At 43.7% G+C, this 22,717-nt stretch overlaps 1 protein-coding gene across 2 annotated transcripts in view; it reads right to left on the bottom strand.

Annotated features, from left to right (window-relative positions):
- Window positions 1-497: 497 nt before the first annotated feature.
- LOC142488053 (uncharacterized) overlaps window positions 498-22,717 on the bottom strand; it is a 39,500-nt gene continuing 17,280 nt past the window's right edge. Inside the window, exons 2-5 of one of the 2 annotated variants that reach the window (XM_075588417.1) lie at window positions 19,550-19,768; window positions 18,994-19,107; window positions 14,031-14,144; window positions 498-3,717 (exon numbers count right to left, since the gene is read on the bottom strand). In XM_075588417.1, coding sequence (XP_075444532.1) covers window positions 1,793-3,717; window positions 14,031-14,144; window positions 18,994-19,107; window positions 19,550-19,568 — 2,172 coding nt within the window. In that variant the 5' untranslated portion in view covers window positions 19,569-19,768 and the 3' untranslated portion in view covers window positions 498-1,792. The remainder of the gene's footprint in view (window positions 3,718-14,030; window positions 14,145-18,993; window positions 19,108-19,549; window positions 19,769-22,717) is intronic. The other variant, XM_075588418.1, reaches the window with a different exon arrangement.

Below are 22,717 nucleotides of genomic sequence, written 5' to 3'. Positions count from 1 at the left end.
CTGGTGTGTGTTGAGGTGTCTCTCAGTGCTGAAATGTTTCCCAAATTCTGTACAATTAAAATGTTGCTCCCTTGTGTAAATCTGCTGGTGTAACAAGAGGGCCCACTTTGTATAAAATGGTTTACCAAACTCTGAACAAGCAAATTATTTCCCTGTGAGAATCATGTGGTGTGTGAGGTCATTCATCCAAGAAATGTTTTTCCTATACTCTGTCCATGTGAAAGGCCTCTACCTGCATGAATTTGTAGGTTTCTGAAGAGGTGACCCTTAACCCTGAACTGTTTCCCACACTGAACAAGCAAATGGTTTCTCCACTGTAAATACTTGGGTGTGACAGGAGGTCACACTTTGTACTGAATTGTTTCCAACACCCTGAACTAGGGTTAGACAATAACAAAAATACTTCCCACCATAAGAGTATTAAGTAATTTATCGTGATAACAATATTCAGCAATATATAAACACCCAATAGAAAGCAAAAAAGCAAAAGTCCTCAAAATGTTCGTCATTTATTGTGGAACATATTTCTTATACAAATGCATTTCATTGTTAATAAAATGTAAAAAAGCAAATACATTTTAGTATATTTTAATTTTAAGAATAACAGATGTTTCAATAAAAATGTTACACTAACAACACCCACACTAAAGCCCATTTCTTCACCATTTTATTTTTATTTATTTATAAAATGTGTTACCAGAAAGTAATACATTGAGAGTTACCTCTCGTTTTCACGTATGTCCTGGGCATAGAGCTAAGATGTCAAATAATACATGGTTACAAACACAGGTACATAAGTGAACAGGGTATACATTATATAGAAGACATTGCATGCACAGTTAGAGAACATATATATTATAGGCGTATGTAACAGTTACAGACCAGATTAAAATGTGATACAGGGAGTTGGAAAAATACCCGGGCGCTATCTCTGTGTGGTGAGTGTATGAGTTAGTAGATAAATGAAATAAATAAAAAGGTAAAATACGGCCTTTAGAATTCACGTGTTTTCTTGTGATGCCCTCCTGTGACTCGGACCCTAACAGGATCTATCCAGGACCCTTAGTAGCAATGGAACACAGAAAGATGGGGGAGCACAGTGTGAGGGAGAGAATGAATTAAGGGAAATGAATCTTCTTAACTGGTGACCAATGGGGTGAAGTCACCTCAATTGGTTCATCAGATTAGGGATGGACTCAGTGAGCAGGAAAATACATATACGTATATATGCTAACATTTTCCTGGCAGATTGGGAGGAGATCAATATTTGGTCTACCCATCAATTAGGCGCAAACCTGGTCTCCTGGCATAGATACATAGATGACGTAGTCTTCATATGGAGGGGAAAAGAGGACAAATTGAAGGACTTCATTGGATATATAAATAACAACAATGTGAACTTAGAGTTCACATCGGAACACAGCCAGGTGAATATTAATTGCCTTGATCTCACGATCTACGTGGACAATTCAGTCATCAAGACGAAAACTTTTTTTAAACCAACAGATGCAAAAATGTTGTTACTCACATCCAATATACAATATACCGTATGGCCAATTCCGAAGAGTTAAAAGGAATTGTACGGAAGACAGTGTAATTCAAGATCAGGTTAACACACTACAGGGGAGGTTTTTAGAAAGGGGATACCAGCCAGAACTACTCGAGTCTGCAGTAGAAAAAAACAATTCAATACCACGTAGTAATTTGCTTAAATCAGGATCAAAAAACGATAATACAGACTTTAAAATACCATTTATTACCACATATAGTACAGACGCAACGAAAGTTCAGATTATAAAGTGACATTCTCCCCTGTATGAATTCGCTCGTGTTTGAGAAGCTCTGTCTTCAGAGAAAAGTTTTTACTACACTCTGCACATGTGAATGGTTTCTCTCCAGTATGAGTCATATGGTGTCTGAGGAAATTTTTCTGAGTACTGAATTGCTTCCCACACTCTGAACATGTGAATAGTTTTTCTCTTGTATGAATCATCTGGTGTCTGAGGAGACTGGGCTTAACTGTGAATTGTTTCCCACACTCTGTACATGTGAATGGTTTCTCCCCTGTATGAATCTGCTCATGGATGAGGAGTTCTTTCTTCACATAAAAGCTTTTACTACACTCTGTACATGTGAATGGTTTCTCTCCAGTATGAGTCATCTGGTGTATGAGGAGGTTACTCTTAATACTAAATTGTTTCCCACACTCTGAACATGTGAATGGTTTTTCTCCTGTATGAGTCATCTGGTGTATGAGGAGACTACTCTTAACTGTGAATTGTTTACTACACTCTGTACATGTGAATGGTTTCTCCCCTGTATGAATCCGCTCATGGATGAGGAGATCTGTCTTCATAGAAAAGCTTTTACTACACTCTGTACACGTGAATGGTTTATCTCCAGTATGAGTTATCTGGTGTCTGAGGAGGTGGTTCTTAGTACGGAATTGTTTCCCACACTCTGTACATGTGAATGGTTTCTCCCCTGTATGAATCCGTTCATGGTTGAGGAGCTCTGTCTTCCGAGAAAAGCTTTTACTACACTCTGTACATGTGAATGGTTTCTCCCCTGTATGAGTCATCTGGTGTCTGAGGAGGGTTCTCTTAATACTAAATTGTTTCCCACACTCTGTACATGTGAATGGTTTTTCTCCTGTATGAGTCATCTGGTGTATGAGGAGACTGTTTTTAACTGTGAATTGTTTCCCACACTCTGTACATGTGAATGGTTTCTCCCCTGTGTGAATCCGCTCATGTTTGAGGAGCTCTGACTTCATAGAAAAGCTTTTACTACACTCTGTACATGTGAATGGTTTCTCCCCTGTATGAGTCATCTGGTGTCTGAGGAGGGTTCTCTTAATACTAAATTGTTTCCCACACTCTGTACATGTGAATGGTTTTTCTCCTGTATGAGTCATCTGGTGACTGAGGAGGCTTTTCTTGATACTGAATTGTTTCCCACACTCTGTACATGTGAATGTTTTTTCTCCTGTATGAGTCATCTGGTGACGGAGGAGGTGGCTCTTAGTACTGAATTGTTTCCCACATTCTTTACATGGGAATGGTTTCTCCCCTGTATGAATCCGCTCATGTTTGAGGAGCCCAGTCTTATGAGAAAAGCTTTTACTACACTCTGAACATGTGAATGGTTTCTCCCCTGTATGAACCCTCTGATGATTGAGGAGTGTCCTCTTGGTACTTAACTGTTTCCCACACACTGTACAAGTAAATGGTTTCTCCCCTGTATGAACCCTCTGGTGAATGAGGAGGGTCCTCTTGGTACCTAATTGTTTCCCACACACTGTACAAGTAAACGGAGTCACTGCTGTCTGAATCATCTGGTGGGAAAGAAGTTTCCCCTTCAGTGAGAAACTGCTCCCACCATCTGTACATGTAAAGGTTTGCTCTCTAGCGGGGACACAAAGGTGTGTGAGCAGGTCCCTGTCCAGTGAGAAGCTTTTGCCACACTGACAACAGAGAAAAGGCTGAGCACTGTGGCTTCTTCTTAAATCTCTCGCATACCTTTTGCTGGACCCATATTTAGAGTCCGTCTCTACTGTGTGCTGTACAAGGTCTGTAAATTCACCATCATGTGGCACTGGTGGTTCCTTGCACGTGTCTAAAATGTGGCAGTTTTTTGGTACTTCTGGGTTGCGAGGAGTCAGCCAGCTTCTGGATGTATCAGAGCTCAAGTTCTGTTCCTCATTCTGGCCGTTCTCTAACAGAAGTAAAAAAAAAAGACAGAACAAATGTTTTCAATCTGTAAATCAAATTACTGAACACAAATTACAAATCCAAAACACTGAAGAATTTATTTCACCAATACTTAATTAACAAAATATTCTCTTCACCCAGGGTTTTAAAATTGTAGCACATGGACATCCAGTGGCCCCTAATGACTTTGGTGGTGGTCCCGAAGACATGAAATTTATTTGAAGCAGCTCTCACAGTGAAATCATACATATATAAGTTGTATTTATTACTGTATGCGTTATTTAAGGATACATGTACATCCGCCAAATAATTAACTTTGAAAATGTCCATGAGAAGTAAAGTTAAGGAACTCCTGGTCTATCATATTAGTGCATTAATAATATCCACTAAACCAGACAGCAACCTATAGTGTAAAGATACTGTAGATGCCCATGTATGTATGTCTTTATTTATATAAGGCCCTGCAGTGTCTTCAGTGCTTTACAGTAAAAACAATACATTACAGGGAATTATAATACAATAAGTGCAACAAACACAATCAGACAATAGGAACGGAAATCCCTGCCCTGGAGAGCTTACGATCTAAGTGATGCAGTGACTACACTGCCCATGTAATCTTCTGCCATAAGACTCACATAAACTAAACTGCTCCATTTTGTGTCATATTTGGTCAGTCACAAATACTATTCATATAATTTCCCAAGCACGCGGCCTTGGTGTAATATTTGACTCCTCTCTTTCCTTCTCCTCTCACATTCAAAATAAAGAAAAAAGGAACACTGCAGAAAAGAAGAACTGGAGGCAAAAGTAGAAAAAATAAAAGATTTATTGAGACACAGCCTAAGTTAAAAGAGAAACCTCTAACGCGTTTCTCGCCATGGGCGCTTTATGAAAGAGTGGTTTCCTGAGTCTAGAGAGTGTCACGTTATAGACACTCCGCGCCGGAAACACTGCCTACCTGTATCCCAGGTAAAAACGTCCCATGGGAACAAAACAGTAAGGGGAAAATGTAACCACGGAAAGAAGGCAGTATAACTGTGGGGGAGAAATTCAGCAAAAGGACACAATAAAGAATACAATAACAAACTTACATAGACTCATAAGGACAATACAAATTAAATGAAAAAGCATAACATTTAAAAATGGATGGGATGTGGAGGGAATAACATTATCTTAGATTAATTAAATTAACTGTAACACCAAATAATATAATCATGTAATAATATACATATAATAAATGTAAATTCAATTACCAAGGCAAAGAACAATTTGAATCTTGATAAAGGGAATATACAGTTATGTCCGGAAATAATTGGACACTGATACAAGTTTTATTAATTCGGCTGTGTACGAAAATAAATTCAAGTTACAGTTAAATAATGAATATGGGCTTAAAGTGCAGTAATATCAACTTTAATTTGAGGGTATTCACATCCAAATTGGAGGAAGGGTTTAGGAATTACATCTCTTTTTTTTTTCACATCAAATTTTTTATTGGATATCTGGTACAGACAGTAAGCAATCTTCCATCCCATTATCCTGTATTGGTGTTACCAAATATCCCTTTTTATACAGTTTTGTAAATTCGGGAAACAAACAGAGCCGACAAGACATCACATATAAAAATAACTCGACTCACTGAGGAGGCTCACAGACAAACTCTGACACACACCACAGAAGGAAGGGGGGTGGGGAGGATCATAATCATAGATGATTTTTAGTTTTTTGTTGTCTCTTCTTAGAACTCAGTTATCAGTTATTTCCTCCGTTTTGGTTATGGTTCTGTCCCAACCTGTCCTTGGTATCTTAATAGTCTGCCCTGTCGTCTTCTTTCACAACTGGTTTGTCAGAGGAGAATGCACTTACACCTATTACTGCCAGATAGTAGTAGCATCTACCCCAGGGATATCTGATTTGTCTAACCAAGGGGACCATATTTTGAGAAATTTTGTGCCGGTGTCGTTGACCAGACTTGTCAATTGTTCCCCTGATGAAATCCGTCAATCGGAAGAAACGCGTACACGTAGGGCACGTGGTTTCAAGGAGCTACGTTTGGTGGAATAGCTCGTGCGTCTGCTGCCAGGAGAGGGAGGACGTTCCCTGAGCCACACACAGCATCTAATGCTGGAACAACAGACTGTATACCTGAATTTCCAGAGGGACATCTGACTGTGATGCACCGGTAGCAGTGAGGTCTGATGTACTGAAGTAAACATTCGGCGAGCAGCTACTTGTTGGCGCATGGATTTACCCATACAATGCTTAATTTGCATTGACAAATTGTGAGTGTGCATTTGTCTTGTGATTTTTTATTAAACTTTTGTTACCAGATTTTACACATGGATCGGGCGCTTTTTCTCTTGTTTCTCCAATATATATACATATATACACACATATATATATATATATATATATACATATATATACACATATATATCTATATATATATATCTATATATATATATATATCTATCTATATATATCTATATATCTATATATATATATATATATATATATATATATATATACACACACACACACACATATATATATATATATATATATATAACTGTAACTTGAATTAATGTTCGTAAACAGCCGAAATAACAAAAACTTGTACAAATTTTATTATTTCGGGCTGTTTACCAACATTAATTCAAGTTACAGTTAAAGAATGAATATGGGCTTTAATTTGAGGGTATTCACATCCAAATTGGAGGAAGGGTTTAGGAATTACATCTCTTTAATATGTAGCCCCCTCTTTTTCAAGGGACCAAAAGTAATTGGACAATTGACTCAAAAGCTGTTTCATGGACAGGTGTGGGCTATTCCTTCATTATTTCATCATCAATTAAGCAGGTAAAAGGTCTGGAGTTGATTCCCGGTGTGGCATTCTCATTTGGAAGCTGTTGCTGTGAACCCACAACATGCGGTCAAAGGAGCGCTCAATGCAAGTGAAACAGGGCATACTTAGGCAAAAAAAAAAGAAAATCCATCAGAGAGATAGCAGGAACATTAGGAGTGGCCAAATCAACAGTTTGGTACATTTGGAGAAAAAAAGAACGCACTGGTGAGCTCTGCAACCCAAAAAGGCCTGGACGTCCACGAAAGACAACAGTGGTGGATGATCGTAGGAACCTTTCCATGGTAAAGAAAAACCCCTTCACAACATCAAGCCACGTGAAGAACACTCTCCAGGAGGAAGGCATATCATTATCCAAGTCTACCATAAAGAGAAGACTTCACGAGAGCAAATACAGAGGGTTCACCACAAGATGCAAACCATTCATAATCTTCAAGAATAGAAAGGCCAGATTAGACATTGCCAAAAAATATCTAAAAAAGCCAGCCCAGTTCTGGAAAAGCATTCTTTGGACAGATGAAACTAAGATCAACCTGTACCAGAATGATGGGAAGAAAAAAGTATGGAGAAGGCTTGGAACGGGTCATGATCCGAAGCATACCACATCATCTGTAAAACACGGTGGAGGCAGTGTGATGGTATGGGCATGCATGACTTACAATGGCACTGGGTCAATAGTGTTTATTGATGATGTGACAGAAGACAGAAGCAGCTGGATGAATTCTGAAGTGTATAGGGATATATTGTCTGCTCAGATTCAGCCAAATACAGATGGACAATGACCCAAATATATTGCGAAAGCAACCCAGGAGTTTTTTGAGGCAAAGAAGTGGAATATTCTGCAATGGCCGAGTCAATCACCTGATCTCAACCCAATCGAGCATTCATTTAACTTGCTGAAGGCAAAAATTAAGGCAGAAAAACGCACGAACAAACAACAACTGAAGACAGCTGCAGTAAAGGCCTGGCAAAGCATCACAAAGGAGGGAACCCAGCGTTTGGTAATGTCCATGCGTTCCAGACTTCAAGCAGTCATTGCCTGCAAAGAATTCTCGACAAAGTATTAAAAACGAACATTTTATTTACGATTGTGTTAATTTGTCCAATTACATTTGAGCCCCTGAAATAAGGGGACTGTGAATGAAAATGGTTGAACTCCTAAACGTTTCATACAATATTTTTGTTCAACCCCTTGAATTAAAGCTGAAAGTCTGCACTTCTATTGCATCTCGGTTGTTTCATTTTAAAATCCATTGTGGTGGCGTACAGAGCCAAAATTATGAAACTTGTGTCAGTGTCCAATTATTTCCGGACATAACTGGACATAATGAATAAGATGTAAATAAATAAACCACACTGAGAAAATTGCCACAGTAAGGATACAATACTACTCATCAAATGTGACAAGAGAGAGACACATACTGTATGTATCTCAATGATAGAAACAAATGTATATGAAAAATACATAGGGGCTTATGCAGAGAGGATAGAGATTAACAGGGAAAACGGCAATGAAATATCCACAAATTTGGGATAAATTTCTGGCCGTATGCAGAAAGCGCCTTTACCTTCTTTTAGCAGATGGTAGTAAAATAGCCAAGTTTTTCTGGCTAACTGGAACACGCCATAGTAAAGGGCAGAATGGCGCGTTCCAGCGCTTCGGTCCTTCTGGCATTGCACGCTAAAATAGCATGGCGAGTTCCAGGTTCTCGCCACGAGTGTGGCGACTTTTACACTTTACAAAACTGTTCTGGCGGATTTTAAAAATCGCGCCATTTTCTCCTGACAAAAAGGTTTTCTGGCAAGTTATTTGGCCAGAAGATGGCACAATTCCCTTTCCGATCCTCTCTGCATAAGCCCCATAGTATTTTATATAACCTGAGAATGGCAAAGGAATAATATAGCTTAGAGAAAATGTTTTAGGCCCCATTCTGTATTAATCCCAAAAGGGGATAGAGTATTAAGTGAGTGGATCCAAAACATCTCACGCTGATTAAGCTGTTTAATTCCATCACCCCCTCGTGTAGGGACAGGTATAGATTCAATCCCCTTGTGTAGGAACAGGTATAGATTCAATCCCCTCATGTAAGAACAGGTAGAGATTCAATCGCTGAAAAATGAAAGGTGGACAAGTTTCCCAATGTACAATGTGTAAAATGTTTGGAAACTGGGAGCATCTGATCTAGTTTTTTAATAGAACGAATGTGCTCCATAATTCTGACCTTCACTGGTCTGATTGTCCGCCCAACGAATCCTCGACCACAACCGCAGGTTAAGTAATAAATCACAAAATTACAATGAATAAAAACTGGAATTGTGTGTGTTTTCTTACTGTGTACAATATCAATAGATTTGATAGGCTTGGCATAGCAACAAATACACATTTACCACATTTGAAAAAACACTGTGTATTAAGTTTGATTCATGAACACTGTCTGACCTGGAGGTAAATAAACTAGGCGAAAGATAGTTTGCCAAGGATTTAGCCTTTCTAAATGCAAATTTTGGTCCCTGTTCAATTGGCTCTAAGGTGTTCCTCCAAGGTTTCCCAATGTTTCTGGATGATAGTGTGGATTGGATCTATGCCGTGTAATAAACAGCGGATTGGACCCTTCGGGAGTGCCCTGGTCTCTCCTTGATTTAAAGCCCCCTGCCTAGAACCATTCGAACCATAAGACAGTAACTCAGCATGAGTACAGAGTTTGGCATTCATGTAAGCCTCCTCTGTATCCCCTGTTCTGTAGCCCGACAGAAAATCTGTTTGCCAATTCGGGGGCCTGTTGATCAAAAGAATCCTTGCTAGAGCAAAGCCGCCTTATGCGGAGGAATTGGCCCTTGGGTATACCACGGATGAGTGACCTGGGGTGATTGCTATCCGCTTTAAGAAAGGTATTCCTGGAATTCTGTTTCCTGTAAATGTAAGTCTGTATTTCTCGTGTAATGTTAATAAACAAAGTGATATCTAAATAATTAATGTGATTAATATGGTGTTCATAAGTAAAGTTAAGATTCAACATATTGGAATTAAGTGTATTAATGAAGGTGTCCAGTGAATGTGAATCCCCTTCCCAAATCATAATCAGGTCATCAATATAACGCTTGTAAAAAAATGCCAAAAAGGATTAAAATCACCAAAAATAAATGTGGATTCCCAGAGACCCATAAAAAGATTAGCATACGACGGGGCAAAGGAGGTACCCATAGCCGTACCCCGTGTCTGCAAGTAAAACTGCGACTCAAATAAAAAATAATTGTGAGTCAATAAAAATGTGATGGAATCTAAAAGAAAAGTGCGACGTGAAATAGATAACGAGGAGGACTGAAGGAAAAATGGATTAGCCTTAATACCCTAGTCATGATCAATGATGGAGTATAACGACATAACGTCCATCGTAACCCATCTATAGTTCTTATGCCATTTAACAGCTTTTATAGCACATAACAGACCTGGAGAGTGTCTCAAAAGGATGGTAAATTTGTACCTGTTGGTTGTAACAAACCATCAACATATCGCAACAAACTATGTGTAAGGAATCCGGTTCTGCTTTTGGTTATAGCCTTGCAGAATTGTGCAGTTTCTAATCACTCACTCTGGCAATCTATAAGCACCTGTGCTAGCTATCTCTGCTGCCCTAGCCGGTGCTCCGTCATTGGAGGAATTCTCACACACCTCCCTCCTGTGATTGGCTCACGGACCTTTATATACTAGGATTTAGCACTGATTCAGTGCCGAGCATAAATCCTTTATGGACGTTACATGTGTTCAGCCACAAGCCCTCTGACTTGTCTCGTGTGTTACTAACAATTTCGCTACGCTTTAGTTCCTGTCTCTAGTCCTGGATCCGAAGGCTTGCTGTTGCTCTCTACGCAGAGGCCTGTTTTCCTGCTTCCCTCTATGCAGAGGCCTGAGTTCTGTCTGCCTGTATTCTGCAACCTGCTGCACTCTTCCCTAGCAGAGGTTACCATTTGGATCCAGTGGCCTGCTGCTCTCTCCCTTCGCAGCGGCCAGCTTTGGACTTCTGTGCTGAAGCACTGGTTTACCAGTGCTGCCTGGCGGTGTGCCCACTCCGGTTAGCCTTCTCCTTGCTGAGACCGACCGGTACCATGGGTCGTGGTCGCCACTCGCGCAGAACCCGCTCCTGCCCTGCAGCTATTACGCTGAAGCGGGACCTATTTGACTTTCTGTTGCCGATACTCCGCTCGGATAACGTTGACCCTGATGTCTCCAATCCTGACCCTGGCTCGTCCACTGACTATGCTGCCTTCTCCAGTCCTGACCCTGCTATGTACGACTACGAACTGCGTGATCCGACTACGTGGTCTCAGGTCGGTGATTATATAATCCCACATCAGCCCTGCGGTTCGGTCACAACCGTGACACCATGTCCCAAAGATCCAAAGCTAGCCACAATGGGCCGCCTTACACTTTAATCTCCAGGACAACCACTGGAAAACATGGCAACAAGAATAGGAAAAGCCATCATGTAAAGCTGGGAGTGGGGGCTTTTCTTGTGATGTCACCTCCTCTGATATTGGTATAATATAATACCTCTTGTAAAGAAATGTATTACTAGCCCTTACAGCAGAAAATGACTTAAAGCGTTGAAGATATATTATCTTCTTACCTACTGATGGTCATGTTATAGAAAACAAAAAAGGCGCTCCAAGAAGGAGGTGATAATAAATGTTCTAAATAATCTTAACTTAATAAAGTGAAAAACGTGATAAATTCTGTAACTTAGTCCCAGGATATTAGGCAGCTTTCTGCCTGATTTAGGTCAGAAAGTGCAGGAATAGTGCAAAAGGATCCATCCCACAGCTTCACATTGACTCAGGCAGGTGGATGGAAAGTCCAGGCCACAGTTTACAATGGGTCTAGTTCTTCCTCACCTGCTCTCCTAATTACAGAAACAGGTATATATGGCGGCTAGCCGTGCTGCTTCCTTCTCTCTTCTAGAGCCTGGGGGCTGGGGGCACGCTGCGTCCCTGTATCCAGTTCGGGTAGAATGCCCCCATCATGACTTTCACTGTCCGGAAGAATTGCCTGGACTCTTGGGACGCTGTCCCCATCTATCAATTAAGCTATGTCTAAAGACTGGATATTATTGTGTATCTAGTTACCCAAAATGAGAGGGTATTGTTTAAGCTGGGGAACCAGGTTAGTTGGTCCAGCAACTGTTAGAGAGGCTGATACTACTGTATAGTTAGATCCCTAAAAAAGGGATAGGTGTTACTTTTATGGTTTCTTTAGTTTCTTAAAGTGACTGTTTGAAATGTTTAGTGTCACTTATTTATTATTCATTTATAAAACATTTTACCAGGAAGTAATACATTGAGAGTTACCTCGCGTTTTCAAGTATATCTTGGGCATAGAGTTAAGACATTAATATGAGTAAACCGCTGAAGGTTAATGGCTGAGTGCCTCCAACATGTATCTATTGAATCTGTAGTCCCTTATTGGGACGAAATAAAACAGGCAGAAGCCTGGAGTTACGCACTATACTGCTACCTCTTATTCTTGTGTTTTTTCTAAATAAACCCTAGAAGACTCGTAAGAGTCCAGACAGACGTCAGCGCTACGCAAGGGTGGCGTTTATCACTTATGGTGGAGAATGTGGGTCGACACTAAAAAGTCTGTGGGTTTGCAAATAAATGCGGGGGTTTAAAATGGCCACCCAGCCGAAGTAACATGCAGACTCTGTGAGTAAAGTCTGTCCTACTGTGTATGACTACCAGCTCTGCATACAGCATACACAGGGAAAAGTGTGAAAAGTATTGACGCAATAGCACCTCCAGAGGTCAGGGTGAAGAACACACATTAAAGTGCAAAAATGGAGGAAAAAATGTGTTTAATGTGTCATGTGTCTGACCACATAAAGTGGTGTCCTTTCAGGAATGAGTGTCTGAGTACCCAGTGTGTCCCCTCAGAGCAGTATGAGAGGGAGCACGAGAAGGTCCAGAAACTGAAGCAAGCGCTAGAGGAGCAGAGACGCTGCTCCATCTCCAACAGTCAGGATGACCAGGAGAAAGAAACCTGGGAAAGGTAAGCTGATGGGACCCTAGCAACGGGATTTGTAGAGGCCCTAGACGTAATGATGGCAGAGTTCATAAATGTAATGAGGGATGCGTTCATGCACACAGAGCCAGCGCCAGGAAGAGATGGAGGCTCTGAGAGCAGAATTGCGAGATGTACACAAGGAACAGGATTCTCTCACAAGTGGACTAAACATATTAAGGGAGCAAATCATTCAAATTATTCAAAAGCCCTGCAAATCTCTTATCCAAGGAAGAAGGGAAAGAGAAAATTATCGGCGTATACGCGTCACAACTGTCGTCCTACAGGCTGCCTACAGAGGGATGAAAACTTGTCAGTTTAATCATCTAGTTCTCCCTCAGCTGCTATCCTAATTAAGGAACAGGTATGTAGACGGACGTTCACAGAGGTACACAATTGGAGACTTTATAAGGTGACATTATAATGAGGGTTTATTGTGCCTTTTCCTTAACATCAGGAAACCATCCAAACAAGGGGGAAACACAGCTTCTATTCACTTGTAGTTTGGAGGGAAAATCTTCTCTGTCCCTGGTTGCTACCTTTTCTTCAGGGTTTGTCAGCATTCAGGTTTAGAAGTTTCCCCTGTGTCTTGGAAGCAGCTCTGCTGTGTCTTCTGGCAGAGCTCAAGACATGGTCAGCTCCAGAGATCTGTGTTCTCTTGGTCAGTCTCTCCTGGGAGACTCAAGAACCTCTGCTCTGTCTCCAAAGTTCAGCTCACACGTGAGCTAAGGAGTCACTTCCTGTCTCAAAGACAGGCTTTTTCTAAGCCATCTAAATCAGGCAGGTGGTGTTAGTTAATTGCCTACCAGCAGTTAACCACCACACTGCTGGATTAGAGGCACATTTGTGAACAGGGATAAGTCCCCTGTTACAAGGTATTTATGGCAGCTAGGTTTGCTGCTTCATTTTCTCTCCTAGAGCTTGGAGGCTGGGAGCACGCTGCTCCCCTGTATGCAGTTCGGGGAGGACACCCACATCATGATTTTCACTGTCCGGAAGAATTGCCTGGACTCTTGGGACGCTGTCCCCATCTATCACTTAAGCTATGTCTAAAGACTGTGGCTATTATTGCGTATCTAATGACCCTGAATGAGAGGGTATTGTTTAAGCTGGGGAACCAGGTTAGTTAGGGAAGGGTCCCTTGAATTTGTTTTCCCAAATGTGTTTTATCGCATTTATTGATGGTCAGATACCCATAACTCTCATTTCCAACCTTTATACGTGTTTGAGAGCCATATTGCACTTTTAACTCTGCTGCATGTGGCTTGTCCCAGAACACCCAGCAGGCCTGGGGACTTCCAATGAGAGGCAATGAACCATGAATATTCCCTAAATGTGACCATGCTCTTTGTAACAAGATAACACTCCTTTGTGCAGACAAAGGGGAAAAGGTACTCACCAGAGACAGGAAATGGAACAGTTTCACTCTTTATTGGGGTCAGATGTTCCTCAGTGTTCGTTTCTTCTTTCTCCGACTTAATCTCTAAACTCTCCGGTACAACCACAGGGAAACCTGGCAACAAGAAAAGGAAAATCCATCATGTAAAACTGGGAGTGGGGGCGCTTCTTGTGACATCAGAATACAGAAATACTCTATACTGCTTCCTATGGGGGAGGGGTGAAGTGATTGATTTTACTTTGTTATTAACCCTTTGAGTGCTGAAGAAGTTTTTACCCCCGAATGCTGAAAACATTTTGGAGCTACCAATGTTCAAACCACAACAACAATAATATCCTCAATATAACCTTAGACAATTTAAAAAAAAATTATTATTAGAAATGTATTACTAGCTATTCTGGACCCAGGGTCATGTCTAGGGTATGAATGGACCCAGATAGCTTCAACTCAGCCCCCTTTCTAAAGCACACCAAGTCGTGTTATATTTTCTTCACTTTATTAGGAAAGCAGCAGTAAATACAGGCACTTGTGGATGTTATTTAGTTGTGAGTTTGAAGTTAAGGGCAGGTGAAAAGGATAAGGCCTTGCCGGGAGGAGTGTAACAGAGAGGGGTACTCACTCAGCCAGTGGTCAGGAAGTAAAAGACTGTGGGTACTGCTTGTGACACAGGGATAGGGGTTAAGCCAAATCAACTGTCAGCAGGGACAGGGGGGAGGGCAGAATAGCCCATTCTGAGAAAAATCTCAGAGGTTGCTATAGCAACTCACAGACCTCATGAACAGAGGCAGGAATAGCAACATTGTATAAATCACAGGGGCACAGTGTGTGTGTTCAGAGCAAATATACATGCAGCTGAAATAAGGAACTGACAGGCAAAAGCTGCAAAGAAGGGGGGGTGCACGGAGAGAGCAAAAATGGGATTAATTGTTCCATGACACTCCCTGTCTGGTATCTGGAGATACCACTATATTGAATTATGTGGAACATATGTGCAATGCAAACATACCATAATAATGCAAAAGTCCATGTCCACATAGCGAGGCGATACCGGCTGGTATCACTGGCGTCAAAGTCCTTTGGCCAAAATCTTCTGGTAAGGGAGGCCAGGTGGATGCACTGCTCTAGATTAGCTAGTTGCACCACAATGTCTGTGTGCAAGTCTCCGTGCAAAATTTGTAATCCTTCACGTGGCCCAAAGAAATTGGTTCCCCAGTCAGAGCATATGTCTGGCTGGTCCTCTGATGGCAAAGAATCTTCTGAGGGCGTTTCTGGGATATACTCGTGAGTAACACGGATACTTGAGGCCTTGTCTCTATGTCTTCCTCTGGATCCACAAGTTCAGAGTCGTCGACTGGGGTTGATGGCGTTTCCGCGGGCTGCGTAAGAAACGTTTGTCCTGTGAGTCACGACGTGTTTTGGAGTTGCGCTGCGAACACTGATCTGGTGGCATGATCTGCAGGATTTTGGTCTGTGGGTACATGGTACCATTGTTCTGGTTGGGTTGGCTTCCTGATTCTTTCTACGCGGTTGGCCACGTATACATGGAGTCTTCGTTTCTCGTTGCTTATGCAACCCAGTACCACCTTGTTATCTGTGTAGAGCCTGTCAGCATCTGGTTTGCAGTCCATTTCATTTTTGACGAGTTCTGCCAGTTCTACCGCTGATACCGCGCCACATAGCTCGTCTGGGTATAGTGTGGTAGTGTTGTGGCGCCACTTTAGCCTTGCCGAGGATGAACCTGACATGGTCGCCTCCATCCGCATCCGTGATTGTTAAGTAGGCTACTGCTGCTATGGCCTTTGTAGAGGCGCCTTGGAACACACAAAGCTCTTTGCTGTGTGCAGCAGTGAGAGATGTGGGTGAGTAGGGGCGTGGGATCTGAAGCTGCTCTAGGATCTTCAAAGAATCCTTCCACGTTTCCCACTCTTTCCGGAGGAAGTGGGGTGTCCCAGTCCTGCTTCTCTAAGGACATTTCTCTGAGAAGAGACTTCCCTTGTATGGCGATTGGAGCCACGAATCCCAGCGAGTCGTAAAGACTATTGACCGTGGACAGGGCCCTGCGTCGGGTGTAGGGTTTTCCCCTCGATGGCCACCTGGAATGTTAATGTGTCCATTTTGAAATTCCAACTTATCCCCAGACTCCGCTGTATGGGAGGCGTGTCGGTCCCTGGATCCAAGTCCCTAAGGTTGCTTGCATGGTCGTCGCTTGTTGTTTGGGACGTCGTACACCCCAAGTCATCAGTGCATTCCTCTTGCACGAGAACGTCTCCACGTATTTTGGTGATACGCCTTTGTGTCTTTTTGTTAACTGCTCTCAGGAGGTTGTTTTCTCCTGGACATGACGAAGAACAGTCTCTTTTGTCCTTGTAAATCCTTTTGTGGAATGTCTCTGCGACTGTCTCTTTTTAGGCGTGTGAGAGGACAGTCTTTTTGCCCCTGTAGTTTCACCTGCAGGGCGCAATCTTTTGCGTCTATGCCAGCCGTGGCAGCTGGCTGCTTTGCCACTTGGTATTCCGTGGAGAGGAATGACAGTACGTCTTAGCTGTGCCATTGCACGCAGGAGGACCATCCGATTGTTTCTTTTCCTTTGGACGATCCTTTTGTCTGTCACCTTCAGGAGGTTACTTTCTTCCTTGAGTGGAGTCGACTCATCATCCTTAGTGGTCTGGACTACTGAGCATCATAGGCCATTGTCAAATTCCCCTGATGCGAAGATGGTTTTGTTGATCTCAGGGGTATGACCTTGTCTCTTCTCCTCACTTGGCCTTCCTGTCACTTGGAGATGGCCAAGACATGGTTCAGAGAGGGATGTGTGTCCGCATTCTGTTATCACCGTTCTGCGGGCGTCAACATAGTCTGGTTCGTGTCCTTTATCAGTACACACGTTGCCCACTATCACCCATCCTAGGTCAAGTATTTGGGCGAATGATGCGTTGTTGGGTCCGTTGCGCTGTTTACGGACATTGTGCACCCTCAAGATGTCCCTACTGAGCAGCAAGATCTTGGCGCCTTGTTCTACCGGCGGGATGTAGTTGGCTATTCCTCTGAGGTGTGGGTGATGGCGTGCTACGTCTGGTGTGGGAATCTCGTCCCTGTTTGCAGCCATGTAGTTGCACTCGATGAGTGTGGGGAGAGCTATCTTCACTCTGTTGTTCACTGAACATATAATGTAGCCATTCGCTCTTCTCCCTGTTGTCTCAGTTAACCCTGCACAGGTTCTGAGGGTGTAGGGTGAGGCATTGTCTTGTGCGTTGAATAAGTTGAAGAATTCCATCTTCGCCAATGATCTGTTACTTTGCTCGTCGAGGATTGCATACATCCGGATAGCCCTCTCAGGTTGTCCCTGGGGGTGCACTGCAACGAGGCATATTTTGAAGCAGGACCCTTGTCACATCCTTTTCTGCAAACCTTGGTGCATTGAGACGTGACAGATGTTGGCTCTCCTTCTCCTTCCTCCCCGCCATACTCCGCTATGGAGGACGGGTTGTTGAGTTGGTGAAGTGTCACCGCCTCTGGATGTAGCGATGTTACGTGCTGGTCACTTTTGTACACTACGCATTTGATAGCTTCTTTACAGTCTTTGGCTAGGTGAGTTGTGGAATCGCAGCACCTGAAGCAAACTCCGAATTCTCTGAGTAACTTCTTGCGTTCCTCTAGGGACTTCATCCTGAACCCAAAGCACCTGTTAAGTGGGTGTGGCTTCTTGTGTATGGGACATTCCGTTTGGGTCCCTTGGTTTCTTGTCTCCTGCGACCGATTGGTCGGGAGTTGTTTGGGTCGTGGGGGACACGTCCTGTGGACCGAGATAGGTGTTCTAGCATTACCGTATCTCGCCGCTGGCCTTTCATTCCTCAGGTTGCTTGCACTGTGTGTGATCTGCGCACCCAAGATGAAACTGGGATCGTTTCTTGTCCTTGCCGCTTCGGGGATGAAGCTCAAGAAGAATGAGAAGGGAGGGAAGGCGACTTGCTTCTCCCTTTTGTATTTTGAGCCTTGTGACATCCATCTTTCTTGGAGGTTGTAGTGTAGCTTCTCCAAGATTGGTCTCACTCCACGAGCTGAGTCTAGGACGTTAAGACCTGTTAGGGACTGGTCTGTTCTTGCAAACTCCAACTCCTGCAGCAGATCCCCGAGTTCTCGTAACTTCGAGTAGTCCTTGACTGTGATTCTAGGGAAGTCGTCGACTCTTTTGAAGAGTGCGTCTTCGACCACTTCAGGGCTACCGTGGCACTCTCCTAGCCGTTCCCATACCAAGTCGAGACCTACTTGGGGGTGGTTCACGTTCGCTGCCCTGAGTCTCTTCGCATGCTCTATAGATTCTTTCCCCAGCCATTTTGTTAGCAGGCTGAGTTCTTCCCTTGCGGAGAAGTCCAGACTGTTGATTGCGTCTTTGAATGTGGACTTACATATTCAGTAGTTCTCGGAACGGTCGTCAAAGTTGGTAAGTCCTGTTTGTACCATGTCACGCCGGATCATGTACTTGCCCATGTCTGTTAGGCCTGATGCATCGGTCTGTTGGTCGCATTCTGAGGTAGTTGCCGGGAGGGTCCTTGCGGTCGCCTCTTCCTTGGCGTGGACGTGTGATGACTGCCGGTCAGTGTGAGGGGCTACGTTTTCCCGTGTGGGTGTACCTGGATTGCGAGCCTGTTGTAGTGCATCCGTGTGCGCGCTGGTGTGTGGATCACTGTTGCGGCTGTGGCTATCCCAGGTAGCGCGTACCCTTGAAGGAACAGCGTCTTCTCCACGTGGAACTAGCAAGTCTTCAGTGTCTGTGGAGTCACTCCCGTCGTGTTGAGATGGCGCGCTGGTGTTTACGCTGAAGAGGCTCTGACAGTGAGCAGTGCTGCTCTGGAGGTGCTGACAGTGGGCAGTGCTGCTCTGGAGGTGCTGACAGTGGGCAGTGCTGCTCTGGAGGTGACAAGATAACATCCCTTTGTGCAGACAAAGGGGAAAAGGTACTAACCAGAGACAGGAAATGGAACAGTTTCACTCTTTATTGGGGTCAGATGTTCCCCAGTGTCCGGCTTTTCCTTCTCTGACTTAATCTCTAACCTCTCCGGTACAACCACTGGGAAACCTGTCAATAAGAAAAGGGAAATCCATCATGTAAAGCTGGGAGTGGGGGGCGCTTCTTGTGATATCAGTATACAGAAAAACTCTATATGGATTCCTATGGGGGAGGGGTGAAGTGATTGATTTTACTTTGTTATTAACCCTTTGAGTGCTGAAGAAGTTTTTACCCCCGAGTGCTGAAAACATTTTGGAGCTACCAATGTTCAAACCACAATAACAATAATATTCCCAATATAACCTTAGATAAATCATTTTTTTAAATTAGAAATGTATTACTAGCCCTTCTGGCAGAACATGACAGAGGTGAAGATATATTACCTTCTTACCTGCTGATGGTTGTATAAGAAAACAAGATTAGTTTGGGTGTTTGACTCACATAACTGCAAAATATTCAGATATTCCCCTCTTGCATATTCCAAAGACACCAAATTATCTCCTCTACTCACTTAACAAGCGTGGATCCATGCTGGGAGTGGGCAGCGCTGCTCTGGGAGGTGCTGGCAGTGGGCTGTGCTGCTCTGGGAGGTGCTGGCAGTGGGCAGTGCTGCTCTGGAGGTGCTAGCAGTGGGCAGTGCTGCTCTGGAGGTGCTGGATGTGGGCAGTGCTGCTCTGGAGATGCTGACCGGAGGTTACTTAATCTATGTGTGTTGGATTTTAGAATGTGCCTGTATATAAAACAGAATTGGAATGATCAGTTTTTTTTGGACAAATATACAGCATTTAGTATCAGCTTTTTCAAACCTAAATCATTAACCCCAAAGGAGTCGGAGAAGACAGGGGCACCAAAAAACACATATGGTCCATTCGCAAACAGGAACTTCATTTCAAACACTGCAAAACTTTAATGGCTCAGGATTGTGTCCCAACATAACTATCTAGAAAAGCATAAAGAGAGTCGGAGATTAGCAGCCAAAAGACCAGTAAAGTCCCCATAGTGTAACATAGTAACATACTGTACAGTTCCATAGTATGAATAAAAAGCAGATACAGTACGAGTGAGACTTTGATAAATGCTCCCGATACTCTCCCAGGTCCAGCAGTTCTGCTCCATACTGACACAGTCTCACTTTCCTATTTCATACGGTGAGAAGTGGGTAATGCAGAGGAACCAGTGCAGTAACTTCCCCTCACATTACCCCACCATAATAAATAGGGGGGTTTGATCCCTCACACCCTCATTAATTTGTTCCTCGATCACCTCCCGTTTCTCACATTCAGCTCATTTGTTGTAACTGTATTTGTAACCATGTATTATTTGTCATATTAACTATGTCCAGGACATACTTGAAAACGAGAGGTAACTCTCAATGTATTACTTCCTGGTAAAACATTTTATAAATAAAATAAATTTGTAACCTGGAAGGATATTATTATATAAAGGAGGGCCTGGGGAAACATTGACATTTTACTCGCTGATTATTTATTTTGTGTATGTGTGAGAGAGAGAAAAAGAGAAAAAAAAAGGGGGTTTTTCACAATGGCTGTGCTGAAGCAGGGAAACTAATACAGACAGTGACCCACGAGCTGTACTGATTCTGGAAGTAAAGACTGCCACACCACATGACACCAGATGTTATTAGAGTATATGCAGGAAAGTTGATGCCAAGCTGCGCTGAAGCAGAGTTAAGAATACCGCATGTGACCTATGTGAGTTACTGATTCTGGAAGAAAAGGTGGATGAAACGTTTTAACTGATGGTTTGCTGGAGTCCAGGCTGCACAGTGACAGTGAGACGCAAAAGCAAAATGCCAATAGGATGTACTGCACCGACACACTTTATTCGAGCAAATACCCAGTATGTACCTGGCAGATACCTGGAATGCGCCGCTCCTCACCTCTGACAAGCCCCGTTGCGTTTGCCTTCCCAGCCTGGGTTCATGCCTGGCTGACGGGCGGCTGATCTGTTAAATGATAATGATTAGGATTTAATAGGCTGCAATGCTTCGCGTGTCTACCAGATGGCATAAATTCATGAATTGTAATGCAGTATATATATATATACTGTGCAGTATTGCAGCCAGCGGGAATAAAATGCTTCAATCCCTGCCTGGAAAATACCTCAATGCACTCGGGCAGAAAACAGTCACAAACCTCAATACACCCGGGTATACCCGAATTCGTGGGACTAGCCGAGCTCGAATAAAGTGTGTCGCCAGTGTATGGAGTGCGAGGACCCAGGGCACTCGGAAGAGGCGCGTCCATACGTTCCAGTATGAACAGTACCGGCAGTATGAGGAAGATTGTCTACAGCGACAGCGAGCAATGCGTGGTGGGCGAGGAGAAAATACAGAAGTTTTGAGCAAAGAAAGTGAGTTCAGTACTGCTCACGCCTCAGAGCTACCAAAACAAAGAAAGAAAAGAGAAAAAAGAAAAGAAGTTTGCAACTGACAGCGGAAGTTACAGAAATGGTTAATGATGAGCCTGCGACATCAGGAACTCGCAATTCCGAAGGGAACCGAGAAGTTCTGCAGCCTATAGGGACTGGCGAATCCTCCAGTGAATGGCAAAATATCCAGTGGTGAAGGCGTGGGTTCAAAAGGAGACGGCAAAGGAAACAGATGAGAAAAAGGCTGATGATTCCTTGAGTCAGGTTAAAGCTGCATTGCGAAGTGCCAAGCATGACTATGATCTCCTCCACGAACAGTTCGTTAAGGAGCAAGAAGGTACGACAGATACAGAGCGGTCTGTCCGTAGCGATCACCAAGTATGTATATCTTTGTCTTCTCCAAAGCGTCACTTGCAGAGCGAGTTCCAGGACATGAGGACTAACCTTGAGCGGTCAAATGCAGCTGCTGCCATCAGGGATGAAGAGGCAAAGGCTGAATTGGAAATCTCTCAGAAGGAGATTCACCGTCTCACCGCAGAGCTGAATTTATATGATTACGCTCTTGAAGAGGTCGGGCAAAGTATAGATACTATAAGACAGGCCTGCACAACTCGTAAAGCGAGAATGGCCGAAATGCTCCAAGGAAAAACATTTTGGGCCGCACTGGTAAAATCATCATCATCATCGTCGTCATCATCTCTCCTCCAGCACCTCTCATCATCATCATCTCTCCTCCAGCACCTCTCATCATCATCCTCATATCTCCCCCAGAACCCCTCACTATCAACCTTTGCGATACTCCCCATCTATCTCTCATACCCCCATCTCTCCCCCTCACATAATACTCCTTCTCCACAAACACACAATACCCCATTGCACACCACACACATCCCACCCCCCCTGCACCTCACATCCTTCTCCCCCCTGCACCTCACATCACTCTCCCCCCCCTGCACCTCACACCACTCTCCCCCCCTGCACCTCACATCACTCTCCCCCCCTGCACCTCACATCACTCTCCCCTCCTGCACCTCACATCACTCTCCCCCCTTGCACCTCCAATCATCCCCCCCTGCACCTCCAATCATCCCCTCTGCACCTCCAACCACCCTCCCCGGCACCTCCAACCACCCTCCCCTGCACCTCCAATGACCCCCTCTGCACCTCCAATGACCCCCCCTGCACCTCCAATGACCCCCCCTGCACCTCCAATGACCCCCCCTACACCTCCAATCACCCCCTGCACCTCCAATCACCTACCCTGCACCTCCAATCACCCCCCCCGCAC

This window comes from Ascaphus truei, chromosome 2, assembly GCF_040206685.1.
Source record: "Ascaphus truei isolate aAscTru1 chromosome 2, aAscTru1.hap1, whole genome shotgun sequence".
Taxonomy (NCBI): Eukaryota; Metazoa; Chordata; class Amphibia; order Anura; family Ascaphidae; genus Ascaphus; species Ascaphus truei.
The sequence above is the reverse complement of the archived record's forward strand: the minus strand, read 5'-3'. Positions and strand labels throughout refer to the sequence as shown.